General features: G+C 42.6%; 1 protein-coding gene across 1 annotated transcript in view; it reads left to right on the top strand.

Annotated features, from left to right (window-relative positions):
* Positions 1-20051, top strand: part of TEX10 (testis expressed 10) — a 633649-nt gene that overhangs the window by 507920 nt on the left and 105678 nt on the right. The window contains exon 12 of the mRNA XM_069730421.1: positions 17180-17358. Coding sequence (XP_069586522.1) covers positions 17180-17358 — 179 coding nt within the window. The remainder of the gene's footprint in view (positions 1-17179; positions 17359-20051) is intronic.

Genomic DNA, 20051 nt, shown 5'->3' on the forward strand with positions numbered 1-20051 from the left:
CGACACCTCATTTATATCATTTTTTTATGTTTTGGCGCTTTTATACGATAAAAACTATTTTATAGAAAAAATAATTATTTTGGCATCGCTTTATTCTCAGGACTATAACTTTTTTATTTTTTTGCTGCTGATGCTGTATGGCGGCTCGTTTTTTGCGGGACACGATGACGTTTTCAGCGGTACCATGGTTATTTATATCTGTCTTTTTGATCGCGTGTTATTCCACTTTTTGTTCGGCGGTATGATAATAAAGCGTTGTTTTTTGCCTCGTTTTTTTTTTTCTTACGGTGCTTACTGAAGGGGTTAACTAGTGGGCCAGTTTTATAGGTCGGGCCGTTACGGACGCGGCGATACTAAATATGTGTACTTTTATTGTTTGTTTTTTTTTATTTAGATAAAGAAATGTATTTATGGGAATAATATTTTTTTTTTTTTCATTATTTTGGAATATTTTTTTTTATTTTTTTTTACACATTTGAAATTTTTTTTTTTTTACTTTGTCCCAGGGGGGAACATCACAGATCAGTGATCTGACAGTTTGCACAGCACTCTGTCAGATCACTGATCTGACATGCAGCGCTGCAGCCTTCACAGTGCCTGCTCTGAGCAGGCGCTGTGAAGCCACCTCCCTCCCTGCAGGACCCGGATTCGCGGCCATCTTGGATCCGGGGCTGGAGGGAGCAGGGAGGGAGGTGAGACCCTCGCAGCAACGCGATCACATCGCGTTGCTGCGGGGGGCTCAGGGAAGCCCGCAGGGAGCCCCCTCCCTGCGGGAAGCTTCCCTGTACCGCCGGCACATCGCGATCATCTTTGATCGCGGTGTGCCGGGGGTTAATGTGCCGGGGACGGTCCGTGAGCGCTCCTGGCACATAGTGCCGGATGTCAGCTGCGATAGGCAGCTGACACCCGGCCGCGATCGGCGGCGCTCCCCCCGTGAGCGCCGCCGATCGCGCTGGACGTACTATCCCGTCCATGGTCATAGGGGCCCACCCCACATGGACGGGATAGTACGTCCGATGTCAGAAAGGGGTTAACTATCAGGTCATTCCGGGTGCTCCTAACCACCAGGTCATAACAATTATGCACCTGTGCCTCAGCCTGTCTCACTCTTCATCTGTGGTTCTGGATGGACAGTGTGGAGGTTGGATCCGAAATGTCTGTCTGGACCTGGTCAACCTTTATCCTCGCTTGCCTACTCTGGCTCCATGGGGGTGACTCCGTAATGCTCCAGGTACAGCATGCTTTTAATGTGGTCTTGCTTTTAGTTCATTTAGGAGGCCTTTATGGCACAGCGAATATAAAAAACATAGTGTAGGACTGCCCCAATATGAGATTGCCGTGAAGAGGCGGGGTGGCTCAAAGAATTGATCAATTGTTTGCTAAATGTCTCATTTTGAAAATACAGTTAGAAATTAATATGTGCATTTGCACTTTATGTATTGCGTCTTAACCTTAGGCTGCGCTGGCTTCTCCCCTTTTTTGCTTAGTTACCTTCTACATCCGGATCTAGAATAGCTGTCTGACACACCGTGACAGTTGCTCTTTAAACTTCATGCAAAAAATTAAGGCTTGAGGCCACTTTTACATGTATTCAGGTTTTTTTTTAATTAAATGACGCTTCAGGTAGTGATTGGCTGCAGCAGTGATATGTCCTTATTGGGTTGTCAATAATGCAGCGTAAACTAACTATAGCAGCAAGGGACTGTAAAGCTTTAGATGTAGAGTGGCAATGAATTTCTAAATTGCTTATGACATCTTATTACTATTTTGACCTATACCTTCATCATGTTGAGTTTTGATAGGAATGCCTCTGACCTGAAAAGCCATCACAAGCTAGTATATGGTGCCACCATTTTAGCCAATAAATATAATTCTACTAAATTTGATAGTTGAGTAAAATAACACTAGCGACCAAGGAGATTGGTGCTGCTGACAGAAAACACAAGTTCTGTGTGACAAACCCGTAGAGAAAGGTGATCAAATACAAACTGGATATTGTCGCTCTAAACAGCTAGTAGACGGCCATGGGGGAAAAAAGACGTGCAATGATTAATCTGTCGTTAAGAGTTTAATGTATGGGGGCGTGGCCTAGCGAGCGATGTGAACAGACGTGTGCTGGATCTCCCTACCTGCACTGTCCGCCATAAAGCATTTTAGAGGCGCCGCAGAACGCCTATACCGTGCGCAGGAATGCCCGGGGTCCCATTGAGCAGAGTGGAACAAGCAGGGTTGGGTGAAGATAAGCCGGACCCGGCAATGACACTCTCAAAACAGAAGGAGACGGTACTGGCGGGAAGCGCTAGGATCCAAGATGGTGCCGAGTCGGTGGAGGAATTGACAAAAGCAAGTGCTGTGTACTGCAAGCTGGAGGTGATAACCAAGCTGGAGCGGTTCGCAAGGTTGGTGGAGGCTGGTAAACTGCGAGCGGAGGCTGAAGGTGAGGGGTCCGGAGGACTGGGAGAACCGGGGGAATAGTTGAAAGGAAGAGATGGAGCACAGAGTGGTTTGGTGGAGCAGGAGTCCCCAGAGAGAAATGATGCAGTTAATGAGATGGGAGCCATATCACCTGCAGAAATGACCTCACAGACTGGTTCGGCTGTGACTGTGGTGATAACAGAAATGGAAGAACCTACGCTGAAAGATTTTTTTTTTTTAGTGGTGATATACTGTAAATCTGCTCTTGCTGCTCTGAACCTGCGAGTGGATTATTTGAAAGAGGAGATGGTGTCCCTTAACTCAGCTATGCGCAAAGTGGAGAAGAGAGTGGAGGTGGTGAAGGAACGTGTTGGGAGTGTGGAAGATCAGATGAACGTACTGTTGAAAAGGGAACAAAAGTATATTCAGTGTATCGCAGAGTTGGAATTTAAAACAGACGATCTGGAAAATCGTTCCTGCAGGAATAATTTGAGAATAATTGGTGTGCCAGAAAAAGTGGAAGGGAGTAATCCCACTGATAACATTGAGTCGTGGATGAAAAATACTGTGGGGTGCGATAGCCTCACTAGATTATTTGCCGTGGAAAGGGCACATCGGGTCCCTACCAGACCTCTACCCCTAGGGTCTGCCCCAAGAGCTAGCCTGGCCAAAATTCTGAATTACCGTGATCGGGTTATCCTGTGGAGGAAGGCCCGGAACTGTGATGGCTTAACTATTGATGGGAACCGGATCTCCATCTACCCTGACTACTCTGCAATGGTCCAAAAGCTTAGGATGAAGTTTGGAGAGGTCAAGAGGAGACTGCGAGTCCTGGGCCTGAGTTACTCAATGATTTACCCAGCTAAACTCAGTGTGGTGGCTATGGATCGGGTGCACTTTTTTCAAAATCCTGAGGAGGCCACTCAATTTCTGGACCTGAATGCTAAGCATATTGGAGCAGAGCGGACCCGTTGAAGTTAGATTTAAGTGTCCGTAGGACAGATGTTAACTCCTGGAAAGTTTTACGTTAGTTTACATTTGACTGTATTGGTCACTTTTGACATGTTTTGTTATTGTTCTAAAGTGGTTGTGTTCGGCGGCGCAACAGTCCGTTCATTTTAATTTAGGTGGGAGGGAGAGAGATAGTTGGGAAAAGGGTTGTTCTTCTAGGCTGTAAAACAGCGTTCCCAGATCTCGTATAGAGAGAGTAAGTTTGATTTTTACTCAGTGTTTATAAATTTCCCGAAGGGGCAACGGTGAGAAGTTAGGGGGTTGAGGGAAGGGTAAAGATAGGTTGGTAAAGGGGTGGAGGGGGAAGGTTTAGAGACCTTAGCGGGCCTGAATCAAATTATCATCCATATAAGATAGAATGGGAGGTAAAATTTTAAGTTGGAACATCAGGGGTCTGTGTTGAAACAGATATATAATAAACTTTGGCACTCAACTTTTGTATGCAGAAAAATTTATTTTGGCAGCCACTTGTACAACAGACGGTTCGGTCAAAAGAATGACCTTCCTCAGTATGCTGCAATGAATATTGGAGTACAATACATCATCCATGTACATAATTTATAATTTACATAATGTAATAGAAACTAATACAACAACATGATAGTGCACTGATGGTGAGGGATGGGAATTGAAAAATAGGACCCTTCTTCGATTTTGAGCCACATATATATTCGTTCATTAGTACAAAGGTATGACTTGTTCTCCAGTACTTTCTTTTTCCTTTTTTTTTCTTTTCTTGTCATTTTTCTTCTTTTCAATTCCCATCCCTCACCATCAGTGCACTATCATGTTGTTGTATTAGTTTCTATTACATTATGTAAATTATAAATTATGTACATGGATGATGTATTGTACTCCAATATTCATTGCAGCATACTGAGGAAGGTCATTCTTTTACCGAAACGTCTGTTGTAGAAGTGGCTGCCAAAATAAATTTTTCTGCATACAAAAGTTGAGTGCCAAAGTGTATTATATATATTCTCTGGTGTGGGAACCCTCTTTGAGCACCAATTCAGCTGTGCCACGCTATACTTTACTATTATGTGTTGAAACAGAGACAGTCAGTGATATGCTTACAGGAAACTCACCTGGTGGAGCAAAAAGTAGCTATGTTGCAAAAGAGATGGGTGAGAAAGGCGTATCACTCGACATTCTCAATTTACGCCAGAGTAGTGTCAATACTGATACATACAAGTGTCCCGTTTGAGGAGATAGAGGTTATAATTGATAAAGATGGTCAATATGTGTTTATAGTATGTAAGATACTCAATAGATTAATGTGTATTGTGTCATTATATATTCCTCCGCCATACTCAAAGAAAAAGCTACAGGAGATTCTGGAAATATCAGGTAGATGGGATGGAGTTCCTCTCCTTATAATGGGTGATGTGAACAATATAGCTAATGACCACTGGGACAAGGGTAGGCATGCATTGTTGAGAGGGGACGGGAATGTTACCCCTTTTGGGAATTATCTAAGAGAAATAGGATGGATAGATTTATGTCGGGTACTTAATGTTGATAAATATATTTATTCATTCTATTCGATGGCGTACGGCTCTCTGTCTCGTATAGATGTGGCTTTCGGAAACGAAGAAATGAATAACTTATTACAAGAGGTGGAGTACAAGCCTAGAGTTTTATCGGATCATAGCCCAGTATTGGTATCATTACAATTGGCAGATCAGGGTAAATTAGGGGGGATGGGATGGAAAACTCACCCTTCCTGGTTACAGCTTTTGGATATGGAAAAGTTGGGGAGGAATTAGTGGAATTTTTTAGGATAAAGGAAGGGAGGGCAGGGACTCACGTAGTATGGGATACTATGAAGGCGTTCCTGAGAAGAATCCTATTTCGGGACATTTCAAGGCATAAAACCAGGTCTAAAAACCAAGATAAAGCTGTGATGGAGGAATTGAAGGCAGCGGAGAAAGCATTAAGCACTCAATGTACAAGGGACATGCAAAACCAAATGAAGGCGGCGCAGGCAGAGGTCAATCAACTGCATATGCGCAAAGCAGAAAGGTTGAGAGTGTTTCAAAAGGAAACATTTTACACGGAGGGGGAAAAGGTGGGACATTTGCTCTCAGTAGTGGCCTCTGCGCAGCGGGATTCTTCTCATGTATATTCCATAAAATCAGAGGAGGGAATAGTGGTTACTCAAGGGGAACAAATTTTGGAAGTCTTCTGGAAATTTTATAGTGAATTATATTCCTCTTGGGTGCAAAAGGAAAAAGAGGAGTTAAATAGATATTTGGAAGAGGTCAATTTGCCGAGACTAAGTAAAGAGGATTGTGAGTGGATGGATAATCCGCTTGGGGAGGAAGAATTGAAGGCATCTCTGGTAGACGTGGCGGGGGGCAGGGCTCCAGGGACAGACGGCATTCCTGCAGAGGTTTATAAAATTCTTAATGCAGAATTAATAACCAAATTGGAATGGGTATTTAACGAGTCGTTGGAGAGGGGAGTGCTGCCTCAATCAATGAGAGAGGCCATTGTTGTGGTCATTTCTAAAGCTAACAAAGACCCACAGCTGCCAGAGTCTTATAGACCAATTTCACTCCTAACGGTCCTCATAAAGATTTTGGCAAAAGCCTTGGCGAACAGACTGACCCAAGTGATTTATAAATTGATTCATCCAGACCAATCTGGCTTTATGCCCAATCAACTTGAGGCTATATTTAAACATGCAAATTCCTGCTGATAATGGGGGTAAGAGAGCAGTGGTGTCTTTAGATGCCCACAAAGCCTTTGACTGTGTAGAGTGGAATTACTTGTGGTCGGTGCTGGAACGCCTGGGGTTTGGGCCCAAATTTATCTCTTGGGTGAAGTTGCTGTACTCTGCTCCAACGGCAAAAATTGGAGTTAATAATAAATTGTCAGAGCTTCTCATTGTTTAGAGGTACTAGACAGGGGTGTCCGTTGTCCCTGTTGCTTTTTGCTTTAGCTGTTGATCCGTTGCCTGCTAAAATAAGAGGAGCACAAGAGGTGAAGGGCTTTATTTATGGTATGAAGGAGGAAAAAGTTGTCTTATATGCGGATGATATCTTGCTATATGCTATTCTTGGAGGATTCGGAGGAGATCCTGAGCAAAGCGGTGGCTATAATTGAGGAATACGGGAAGTTTTCGAGACTCATGTTAATTTGGGACAAATCATGTATTTTGTTGATAGATGGGGACTATGAAGGTAGAGGAAAGGGGGAAATATCCACAAAATTGAAGGTGGTTCATAAATTCAAATATTTGGGGATTGCTCTTCCTTTAACTAGTTTTGAGTACTTGAATTTAAGTCCGTTATTGCAAAAAATACGTATTAAAATTTTGGAGTGGAATAAATTACACTTGGCGGTAGTTGGTAGGGTTAATCTTTTAACCCTGCTGTTCTGTTTGCATTTGCTATACACTTGTACTGTTCCCGGGTCAATATGACCCGACTGTTATGGTCAGGTGGCCTTGGAGCAGCATGAAATGACCTTCGCTGGAGCAGTGGTAACTTTACTGACCGCAAACCCTGATCCTATCACCGCAACTAGAAGTAGCCGCGGGGTGTGCCTAACCAGACCTAGACACCTCGACACAGCCTAAGGACTAAATATACCTAAAGATGGAAATATGAAAACTCTCTTGCCTCAGAGTAGACCCCCAAAGGATAGGTAGCCCCCCACAAAAAATTACTGTGAATAGGAGAGGAAAAGACACACGCAGACAGAAAACAGGGATAAGCAAAGGAGGCCACTTCTACCTAGATAGGAAAGGAAAGTACAGGATACTATGCCGTCAGCATAAAACACTACAAAATATCCACAGCACAAAAATACAAAAACTCCACCACCTAACTAAAGATGTGGAGAGTATATCTGCGACTCCAGCGAGTCCAACTAGACTGAGAAAAACATCAGGCACAGTCTAGCAGGAACAAAATAGAAACAAGATAAGCACAGAAAACAAACACACAGCAGTGTGTCTAAAAAATGAAACAAAACACTTACAGTGGGGCAAAAAAGTATTTAGTCAGTCAGCAATAGTGCAAGTTCCACCACTTAAAAAGATGAGAGGCGTCTGTAATTTACATCATAGGTAGACCTCAACTATGGGAGACAAACTGAGAAAAAAAAAATCCAGAAAATCACATTGTCTGTTTTTTTAACATTTTATTTGCATATTATGGTGGAAAATAAGTATTTGGTCAGAAACAAAATTTCATCTCAATACTTTGTAATATATGCTTTGTTGGCAATGACAGAGGTCAAACGTTTTCTGTAAGTCTTCACAAGGTTGCCACACACTGTTGTTGGTATGTTGGCCCATTCCTCCATGCAGATCTCCTCTAGAGCAGTGATGTTTTTGGCTTTTCGCTTGGCAACACGGACTTTCAACTCCCTCCAAAGGTTTTCTATAGGGTTGAGATCTGGAGACTGGCTAGGCCACTCCAGGACCTTGAAATGCTTCTTACGAAGCCACTCCTTCGTTGCCCTGGCGGTGTGCTTTGGATCATTGTCATGTTGAAAGACCCAGCCACGTTTCATCTTCAATGCCCTTGCTGATGGAAGGAGGTTTGCACTCAAAATCTCACGATACATGGCCCCATTCATTCTTTCATGTACCCGGATCAGTCGTCCTGGCCCCTTTGCAGAGAAACAGCCCCAAAGCATGATGTTTCCACCACCATGCTTTACAGTAGGTATGGTGTTTGATGGATGCAACTCATTATTCTTTTTCCTCCAAACACGACAAGTTGTGTTTCTACCAAACAGTTCCAGTTTGGTTTCATCAGACCATAGGACATTCTCCCAAAACTCCTCTGGATCATCCAAATGCTCTCTAGCAAACTTCAGACGGGCCCGGACATGTACTGGCTTAAGCAGTGGGACACGTCTGGCACTGCAGGATCTGAGTCCATGGTGGCGTAGTGTGCTACTTATGGTAGGCCTTGTTACATTGGTCCCAGCTCTCTGCAGTTCATTCACTAGGTCCCCCCACGTGGTTCTGGGATTTTTGCTCACCGTTCTTGTGATCATTCTGACCCCACGGGGTGGGATTTTGCGTGGAGCCCCAGATCGAGGGAGATTATCAGTGGTCTTGCATGTCTTCCATTTTCTAATTATTGCTCCCACTGTTGATTTCTTCACTCCAAGCTGGTTGGCTATTGCAGATTCAGTCTTCCCAGCCTGGTGCAGGGCTACAATTTTGTTTCTGGTGTCCTTTGACAGCTCTTTGGTCTTCACCATAGTGGAGTTTGGAGTCAGACTGTTTGAGGGTGTGCACAGGTGTCTTTTTATACTGATAACAAGTTTAAACAGGTGCCATTACTACAGGTAATGAGTGGAGGAAAGAGGAGACTCTTAAAGAAGAAGTTACAGGTCTGTGAGAGCCAGAAATCTTGATTGTTTGTTTCTGACCAAATACTTATTTTCCACCATAATATGCAAATAAAATGTTAAAAAAACAGACAATGTGATTTTCTGGATTTTTTTTTTCTCAGTTTGTCTCCCATAGTTGAGGTCTACCTATGATGTAAATTACAGACGCCTCTCATCTTTTTAAGTGGTGGAACTTGCACTATTGCTGACTGACTAAATACTTTTTTGCCCCACTGTATCTTTGCTGAATTTTTTCAGCAAGCAGGAGAGGCCAGGCAGAGGATCAACACTTCCAAAGGAACATTGACTACTGGCAAGGACTAATGAGTCCTGCACAGCTAAATACCCCAGTCAGAATTGCAATTAGCCGAAACACCTGTCCAAGACTGCTGCTCAGGAACAACTGCATTACCATCAACAACCACCGGAGGGAGCCCAAGAGCAGAATTCACAACACCCGACCTATTAATTCTTGATTTTTAGCTACGCTAAGGCTAGGTTCAGATTGCATTAGAGCAATCCGTTTAGCGTCTAGCACTAGCGGATTGCGCTAACGCAATGTTTTTTAAGGGGTCGCGTTAAACGTCCCCGCTAGCGCAGATCTCCGATCTGCGAGAGTGGGGAACGGACCTGGGACGCTGCAATCAGCGTCCGCGGCGCGCCACAAAACACTGGCACATCGCTAGCGTGTGCCGAAAATGGCACGCGCTAGTGATGCGCGTCCCCATTGCTGTGAATGGGCGCGCTAACAGACGCGTTGCACGGCGTTAATTTCGCCGTGCAACGCTGTCCGTTAGCGCGGTCCCATTAACGCAATGGGAACCTAGCCTAAGTGTTTTATTTGAATAGTTTTTTCATTATTATATTGTACTAGCTGAAGAGCCCGGCGTTGCCTGGGCATAGTAAATATCTGTGGTTAGTTATAGCACCTCACTTCTCTTATTTTCCCATCATGCCTCTCATTTTCCCAATCACATCTTTCATTTTCCCCCTCACATCTCTCATTTTCTCCCTCACACCTCTCATTTTCTCCCTCACTCCTCTCATTTCCCCTAACACTTGTAATTTCGACCTCACATCTGTCATTTTCCGATCACTCCACTATTTTCCCTCACTCCTCTCATTTTGCAATCACACCTTTTTATTTTCACCTCACACCTCTCATTTTCACCTCAGTATATACATGTTTGTCATCTCCCTTATATATAGTATACACCTGTATGTCATCTCCTGTATATAGTATATACCTGTTTGTCATCTCCCCTGTATATAGTATATACCTGCTGTGTGTCATCTCCCCTGTATATAGTATATACCTGTATGTCATCTCCTATATATAGTATATACCTGTATGTCTTCTCCTATATATAGTATATACCTGTATGTCATCTCCTCCTGTATATAGTATATACCTGTATGTCATCTTCTATATAGCATATACCTGTATGTCATCTCCTCCTGTATATAGTATATACCTGTAGGTCATCTGCTCCTGTATATAGTATATACATGTGTGTCATCTCCTCCTGTATATAGTATATACCTGTGTCATCTCCTCCTGTATATAGTATATACCTGTAGGTCATCTGCTCCTGTATATAGTATATACCTGTATGTCATCTCCTCCTGTATATAGTATATATCTGTGTCTCATCTCCTGTATATAGTATATACCTGTGTGCCATCTCTCCTGTATATAGTATATATCTGTGTGTCATCTCCTCCTGTATTAGACCGCATTCACACGTTATTTGGTCAGTATTTTTACCTCAGTATTTGTAAGCTAAATTGGCAGCCTGATTAATCCCCAGCCAACAGGAAGCCCTCCCCCTGGCAGTATATATTAGCTCACACATACACATAATAGACAGGTCATGTGACTGACAGCTGCCGTATTTCCTATATGGTACATTTGTTGCTCTTGTAGTTTGTCTGATTATTAATCAGATTTTTATTTTTGAAGGATAATACCAGACTTGTGTGTGTTTTAGGGCAAGTTTTGTTTTTCAAGTTGTGTGTGTTGAGTTGCGTGTAGCGACATGCATGTAGCGACTTTTATGAGATGAGTTTTGTGTGGCAACATGCGTGTAGCAACTTTTTGTGTGTCGAGTTGCATGTGACAGGTTAGTGTAGCAAGTTGTGTGCAGCAAGTTTTGCGCATGGCGAGTTTTGCGCATGGTGAGTTTTATGTGTAGTACCTTTTGAGTATGTGCAAGTTTTGTGTGAGGCAACTTTTACATGTGTTGCAACTTTTGTGCATGTGGCAATTTTTCCGCGTGTGCAAGTTTTGCGTGTGGCGAGTTTTCCATGAGGTGAGTTTTGCACTTGTGGCGAGCTTTGCGTGAGCCTAGTTTTTGCATGTAGCGAGTTTTGCGCGTGGCGAGTTTTGAGCGACGACTTTTGTGTTTCGACTTTTATGTGGCGAGGTTGGTGTATGTGTGGTGAAATGTGTGCTGAGGGTAATATGTGTTCAAGCATGTGGTAATGTGTGGCGCATTTTGTGTGTGTTCATATCCCCGTGTGTGGTGAGTATCCCATGTCGGGGCCCCACCTTAGCAACTGTCCGGTATATACTCTTTGGCGCCATCGCTCTCATTCTTTAAGTCCCCCTTGTTCACATCTGGCAGCTGTCAATTTGCCTCCAACACTTTTCCTTTCACTTTTCCCCATTATGTAGATAGGGGCAAAATTGTTTGGTGAATTGGAAAGCGCGGGGTTAAAATTTCACCTCACAACATAGCCTATGACGCTCTCGGGGTCCAGTCGTGTGACTGTGCAAAATTTTGTGGCTGTAGCTGCGACCCCTCCAACACTTTTCCTTTCACTTTTTCCCCATTATGTAGATAGGGGCAAAATTGTTTGGTCAATTGGAAAGCGTGGGGTTAAAATTTAACCTCACAACATAGCCTATGACTCTCTCAGGGTCCAGAGGTGTGACTGTGCAAAATGTTGTTGCTGTTGCTGCCACGCCTCCAACACTTGTCCTTTCACTTTTTTCCCCATTATGTAGATAGGGGAAAAATTGTTTGGTGAATTGGAACGCACGGGGTTAAAATTTCGCCTCACAACATAGCCTATGACACTCTCGGGGTCCAGACGTGTGACTGTGCAAAATTTTGTGGCTGTAGCTGCGACGGTGCAGATGCCAATCCCGGACATACACACACACATTCAGCTTTATATATTAGATGTGAACATGGTTGATCATAAACAAATGAAAAATTTAAATTTAAACTTAATTTATTTTTTTCATATAAAGGTTACACAGGCTTTTTACAATTATCTTTGATTGTTGGCATTCTGCACACAAATAACAAAGAAGCTTTACATTACTATTACTAAAACATGAAATTTAACTTTTTGAAAACAATATTTATAAATCAACAAATGAAAAATCATAAAAACTTCACCCTTTTTAGAAAGAAAAAAGAAAAACTGAACATGTTCATGCGTTTTTACACTGAACACAATAAGACACCTGTCCTTTCCACAGATATTTTGAACATCCAGCACATGTCAGATTAGTCTTATTGTCACAGGAAGATGGACAGAAGCTACATCTCTTCTTTTTTTTTTTGCTGGTAGCTGTGCTGCTGGTAGCTGTGCTGGTGGAGGCCGTGGATGTGGAGTCTCTTTCTTGAGCATGCTGGACACTTTTTACAATGGCTGTTGCTCCTTCACTTCTGGGGGTCACTTTTCTGCTCTCAATATATGGACTAACCAGGGATTTGCCCAATTCTTCAAGAAATAATCTTCTTTTATGCAGCTTATTCCAGTTCCAATCGGGGTCGATTTCTCTCCATAAGACAAATGCATTGTATGCAGAAACGTCCAGTATGCTATAAAATAAAATCATTGGCCACCGATTGGTTTTGCGTTTGCATGTATATGTTGATATTGCTTGGTCTAAAGTATCAACTGCTCCCTTTGTGGCATTATAATCCAAAATAATGTCAGGCTTTCTGTCTTCTCTATTACTTACGGCATTGTCATGGTGCATTGTGCTCATTAGAATTACCTAAGTTTGGAAAAGAAAAGAATAGCTGTAAAGATATGTATTCACAGCGTCAGTCAATAGACATTTTAGAAACATTTTTATCCAAGTTTTGAAAAAAAAGAATACCTGTAAAGATGTGTATTCACAGCTCAGTGCTCTCTCTCTCACAGATTCCAGTGTCTCTTTCACAGAACTTAGCTTCAGGGTGTAAGTCAAATGACTGGTGTCCAATTTATAAGACAACAGTGTCTTCTCTCACAAACTGAAAATGCATTTGACTAAATAAATACTTGATTGCTGATGACCGTGAAACCCCCAGCCTTTTAATGATAGACAACCAGTCTCCTCTCTCACAAACAGCAAATGGATAATACTAGATAATTACTTGTTTACTGATAAGAACAGTGAAACCACCACCATTTTGAGATGAAGTACACATAAAAAAAAACATAACTTTTGCAGTCAGAAATAATCAGAGACCTGTAGAACAGTATAAAATGCTATCGGGTCATATTGACCCGAACAGTACAACTGTAACTATCAGCGTGTAGCAAAAAGTAAACAAAACAAAAAAAAAATATATAGAGCTCCACAAATGAGTTGAACTCAAGATACCAGTAGTTTCAAATCCTCGTATAAAAAAATCTACAGGGTCTCAAAAATCATTTCGGGTCATATTGACCCGAACAGTACAGCAGGGTTAAAGGTTGGGGGGAGGAGTCAGGGAGGGTACAAACACCTAATAGCCTGAGGTTTTTGCTAAAGACGGACGCATTCACTGAAAGTCTGGAAGGTGGGCATTTTAGGAAGGTAGGTACTCAGTATTGCACTATTAATTTAATCCACAGGGTGTGGGAAAATATGAAGCATATCAGTGGGGTGAATGGCCTCACTAGATTTTCACCTATATGGGACAACATGTATTTGCAAGAATTTAGGCAGATGAAGGGTTTTCGTTCCTGGATAGATGCAGGTATTGGAAGGATGGGTCAGCTGTTTAGTCAGGGCAGCCTTAAAACGTTTGAGGCGCTGCAGGAAGAATTTCAGTTGTCACGGTTTGAACTGTATCAATATAAGCAGATTTCCCATGCATATCAGGCACAAAGTAGAAGGAGGCCTATAGTGTTGCAAGTAGACCTTATGTTGGATTTTATTCTTAAGAACAGTTGCACGAAGGGGGCGATATCGGAGGCATACGGGTATCTTCTATTTGCTTTTCTTGCTAAACATGCTATTATATATTATTAGAGATTGATAATGATAGATGGGAATCGATTTTAGAATTTGTGCCTAAGATTTCTATGAGTGAACCTGGGAGGTTATCACAGTTATTTGTAATTTATAGGGCCTACAGAACCCTTGAAAGGTTATTCAAAGCTGGATTGAGGCCTAATTCCGAATGCCCGAGGTGTTCACAATCTCAGGCAGGCATATTGCATATGTTGTGGCATTGACCCAGATTGTCTTCCTTTTGGATAGTGGTATTAAACCGTATTGAATTGGTGTATAGATGCATTGTCCCTAGAAACCCATTGATATGCATATTGGGATACGTGGAGGAAATTAAAATGGATAATATGACCAAAATAGTAATTGCAAGTCTATTCTTCATCGCAAGAAAGCTGATTGCTAAATTTTGGATCAGAGAGGAACCTCCGACAAGTAGAGACTTTCTTATACTGACGGATCATTTACTCCTACTGGAAAGAAGTATTTACACTAAGAGAAATAAGTTGGATCTCTTTTACAAGCTATGGCAACCATGGATTGACTGGAGCTAATGTGTTGAATGGAAGTATGTGGTTTTGTGAGACTCAGGAAATAAAAATACTTGATATTTAACTACCGTATATACTCGAGTATAAGCCGACCCCCCTAATTTTGCCACAAAAAGCTGGGAAAACTTATTGACTCGAGTATAAGCCTAGGGTGGAAAATGCAGCAGCTACCGGTGAATTTCAAAAATAAAAATAGATGCTCCATACCATTGATTATTGCCCCATAGATGCTCCATATAAAGCTGTGCCATATATAATGCTCCATACCATTGATTATTGCCCCATAGATTATCCATATATAGCTGTGCCATATAGAATGCTCTGCACCGTTCATTATGGCCCCATAGATGCTCCATATAAAGCTGTGCCCCATATACAATGCTCTGCATCGTTCATTATGGCCCCATAGATGCTCCTTATAAAGCTGTGCCATATAGAATGCTCTGCACCGTTCATTATGGCCCCATAGATGCTCCACATAAAGCTGTGCCCCATATGCAATGCTCTGCACCGTTCATTATGGCCCCATAGATGCTCCTTATAAAGCTGTGCCCTATATGCTCTGCACCGTTCAGTTTGGCCCCATAGATGCTTATTATAAAGCTGTGCTCTATATGCTCTGCACCGTTCAGTTTGGCCCCATAGATGCTCATTATAAAGCTGTGCCCTATATGCTCTGCACAGTTCAGTTTGGCCCCATAGATGCTTATTATAAATGTGTGCCATATATGCTCTGCACCGTTCAGTTTGGCCCCATAGATGCTTATTATAAATGTGTGCCATATATGCTCTGCACCGTTCAGTTTGGCCCCATAGATGCTTATTATAAATGTGTGCCATATATGCTCTGCACCGTTCAGTTTGGCCCCATAGATGCTCGTTATAAAGCTGTGCCCTATATGCCCTGCACCGTTCAGTATGGCCCCATAGATGCTCGTTATAAAGCTGTGCCCTATATGCTCTGCACCGTTCAGTATGGCCCCATAGATGCTCCACATAAATCTGTGCCATATATAACGCTGCTGCTGCAATAAAAAAAAATGTTACTTGAGTTAAACTAATGTAATGAGAATTACTTGTAATATCCTGTCATTTCTAATAAAAATCTATCTGATTAAAAAAAAATTAATGTATAAAGTAATGCTCAGATAATCCCTTCAAAATCATTGTCATTCAAATGTACACACAGGTGTTTATGATGAATCCCTCTCTCTAAATAGAAGAAACAACACTGGTGTTTCTGGTACCACGCAAATCTAGAGTTGGGGATATAGATCTTACATACAGTGTATAAATAATTTACTTATCGCTTTTTACTTAAAATGTCAGTTTATAATGCTACAAATAGTTTCCACAGCAGACCTAGATCTTGCATACTCTATATGTATGATCTATAGCCCAAATTCTCTAGATTTGCAGTGTTAGCAGAAACACCAAAATTGTTTTCTTCTATTTATAGAGAGGTATTGAGCATAAATACCTGTGTAAGTTTGATATACCATGATTTTTGAAAGGATTATCTGAAGCTTACTTTATAAGCAATTCTTCAATATATATGCAATTCTTATGGCCTACTTTCTAACTCACATCTCTCCAGTCCGTCCTTAACTCTGCTGCCCCATTAATTAATCTCTCTCCTGGATACTCCTCTGCTTCACCCCTCTGCAAATCTCTTAATTGGCTCCCAATTTCCCAGCGTATCCAGTTCAATTTAACACTGACCTACAAAGCCACCATAACCTCTGTCCCCTGTATGTTTCCAAACTAATTTTGCGATATCTTACCTCATGTCATCTTCGGTCCTCCATAGATCTGCTTCTCTTTTCCACACTTATTTGTTCCTCATCCAGTCGCCCCAAGGCTTCTCCTGAATATCCCCCATCCTCTGGAATTCTGTGCCCCCACATGCCTGATTATCCACTACATTCCAATCCTTCAGACTGAACTTGAAAACCCATCTCTTCAAGAAAGCTTACAATGATCACACTGCCACCTCAACACTAACGGAGGTACTGGAACCTCCAACCTATTGTCTCCTTCCCCATCATCCTGTAGAATGTAAGCCCGCAAGTGCAGGGTCCTCTTCATTCTGTACCAGTCTATCATTTTTAGTTTGCTTACTGTAAGTGATGTTTGTATTTTGTATGTAACCCCTACTCATGTACAGCACTATGGAATCAATGGTGCTATATAAACAATACATGCAATTATTATTGATATATTAATCATTGCATGTCTTTTTTTCCCATGTCCGTCCACTGGCTGTTTAGCTAGACCGGTGTTCCCCAACTCCTGTCCTCAAGAGCCACCAACAGGTCATGTTTTCAGGATTTCCTTAGTATTGCACAGGTCATAGAATGCTTGCCTGTCCAGGTGATGCAATTATCACCTGTGCAATACTAAGGAAATCCGGAAAACATGACCTGTTGGTGGCTCTTGAGGACCGGAGTTAAGGAACACTGAGCTAGACAGTATCCAGTTTGTATTTAAATTTAATAATTGTTTGAGGTTTTTAGAAAGTCTGTTTGGAATGCATGGATTTGCTAAACGAAAAAACTTCTGTGTTGTTTTTAATGTGACATAGAGAGTTGTCTTAATTTATCTCACTCTTTTACAGGTTGGCTTGGCGATAGTTCCTGACAGTACTATTGGATCCATCTTGCATGCTGTAAATAATCTTCTTGACCAAAGTTGTAACCCAACTGAGAATTTGTATGTGTTCTTGGCTTCCAGCTGTTACAGCGTTTTCAATTTCTTACTGACATTAGAGAAGGATGTTGAACATGTACAAAAAAGGTAAAAAAATATGTTTTCCTGTGAAGCTTAACGCCTTATTGACCAAACCAATTTTGACTTTAACCCCTTTACCCCCGAAAGGTGGTTTGCACATTAATGACAATAATTTTTACAATTCTGACCACTCATTTTATGAGGTAATAACTCTAGAGCGCTTCATTGGATCCCACTGATTCGGAGACTGTTTTTTCGTGACATATTGTACTTCATGAGAGTGGTAATATTTCTTCGCTATAGCTCGCGTTTCTTTGTGGGGAAAAATGGAAATTTGGTGAAAATTTAGCAATTTTCAAACTTTGAATTCTTATGCCCTTTAATCACAAAATAGTTAATAAATAACATTTCACACGTCTACTTTACATCAGCAAAAAATTTTAAATCGCATATTTTTGTTAGAAAGTTATAAGGGTTAAAGGGGCTCTGTCACCCCCTCCAGCCGTTAGAAACTAAAAGAGCCACCTTATGCAGCAGTAATGCTGCATTCTGACAAGGTGGCTCTTTTAGTTATTGCTGCAGTCAAAGCAGAAATAAAGCGTTTTATAATTTCGCAAAAATACCTGTCTTTAGTCGCGGAGGCAGGTCTTAACCTCCCTGCTGCACACGCCACACTGCCGTCACTCAAGGCTTCTTCGCCACCGCTCCCTCCGCGCTGTTTTCAAATCAAATCCGGCGCCTGCGCTGTTTTGTTCTGCCTGGGGCAGGCGCAGTGAGCGCTGCCCGTCTGACCTCAGATGCAGTCTCGAAGACTGCGCCTGTGCGGCCACCCAGCTTGTGAATCCCAGCCCCGCAGTGTGTTATGCATTATGCATGACTGTCTCTCTTCGCTTTAGAAATGTCAAATATGTGGACACTATATGGGGTTTAGGATCACAGTGGGGCTCAGATTAGGGGGCGGGGCATTTGGATTTGGGAGAGCAGAATTTACTGAATTTCTTTTGAGGGGCCAGGAGCCATTTCGCTTTTTCAGAGCCTTTGTGCTACCAGTAATGTGGAAGCCCCTATATTTCCGTCAACAGATCATGGACCTGAGTGGGGGCTTGCTTTTTTAAAGGGAACCTGTCACCCCGTTTTTTGAGATTGAGCTATAAATACTGTTAAATAGGGCCTGCGCTGTGTGTTCCTATAGTGTATGTAGTGTACCCCGATTCCCTATGTATGCTGAGAAATAACTTACCAAAGTCGCCGTTTTCGCCTGTCAATCAGGCTGGTCAGGTCGGGAGGGCGTGGTGACATCGCTGGTTCTTCCTCAGCTTTACGTTGGTGGCGTAGTGGCGTAGTGGTGAACAAGCAGCGCGCGATCTGCGCTGTAATCCCTTGCATCGGTGGGGGCGGCCATCTTCCTGGGGCCGCGCGTGCGCAGATCGAGTGCTCTGCTGCACGGGGCTTCAGGAAAATGGCCGCGGGATGCCGCGCGTGCGCATTAGAGATCGCGGCGGCCATTTTCCCAAAGCCGAGTTTGCATCTCGGCTTTGGGAAAATGGCCGCCGCGATCTCTAATGCGCACGCGTGGCATCCCGCAGCCATTTTCCTGAAGCCCCGTGCAGCAGAGCACTCGATCTGCGCACGCGCGGCCCCAGGAAGATGGCCGCCCCCACCGATGCAAGGGATTACAGCGCAGATCGCGCGCTGCTTGTTCACCACTACGCCACTACGCCACCAACGTAAAGCTGAGGAAGAACCAGCGATGTCACCACGCCCTCCCGACCTGACCAGCCTGATTGACAGGCGAAAACGGCGACTTTGGTAAGTTATTTCTCAGCATACATGGGGAATCGGGGTACACTACATACACTATAGGAACACACAGCGCAGGCCCTATTTAACAGTATTTATAGCTCAATCTCAAAAAACGGGGTGACAGGTTCCCTTTAATTGCATTACCTTTTATTGGGAACATTTTACATAACATTGAAATCACTTTTCCGCCACTCTATGTTGAGCACTTTGGGGTTTCCATCTAAATCTCAAAATTGTCTCTTCAGTGAGGAAGAGGACTAGAACTCTAGTGCCACCTATTAGAAGTAGCAATCCTAACAGTCAATGTCAACCCTTTAACGAGCCTTGTCACATGACTTAGGTTAAGAGCCAAACCAGATCTCATTTTGCAGACAGTGTTTCGGGATACTGCCCCTCGTCAGTGCAAAGTGGAGATCTGGTTTGGCTGAGAGAGAGGCGTCTGACCGAGATCCAAGAAGTATCGTTTCTCCTTACGGAGAGTGACATGTTAAGCATGTCGAGATGAGGAGACTTAAAGCCGCACTGCTCCTCTGAGGAAAAATGCATATTGTCTCTTCAGAGAGGAAGAGGACTAGAACTCTAGTGCCACCGATTGGAAGTAGCAATCCTAACAGTCAATGTCGACCCTTTAACGAGCCTTGTCACATGACTTAGGATAAGAGCCAAACCAGATCTCAATTTGCAAAGTCATGTGACAAGACTCGTTAAAGGATCGACCTTGACCCTTAGCGTAAATGTGCGCCGAGCCGTACTGCAATCTTTAGAAGGCAGAATGAACAAGTCAACAGCAGGTAAATAATTGGTTTTATTTATTTTTTCATTCCTCGTGTAGTATAAGTGATATAGAAACTTTATTTTTCGGGTCAGTGCAATTACACCAATACCTGATTGATATCTTTTTTTGTTTGTTTTTTTTGTTTGGCTGCTGTCACACAATAAAAAAGGTTTTTTATTGC

This window comes from Ranitomeya imitator, chromosome 6 (genome assembly GCF_032444005.1).
Source record: "Ranitomeya imitator isolate aRanImi1 chromosome 6, aRanImi1.pri, whole genome shotgun sequence".
Lineage (NCBI taxonomy): Eukaryota > Metazoa > Chordata > Amphibia > Anura > Dendrobatidae > Ranitomeya > Ranitomeya imitator.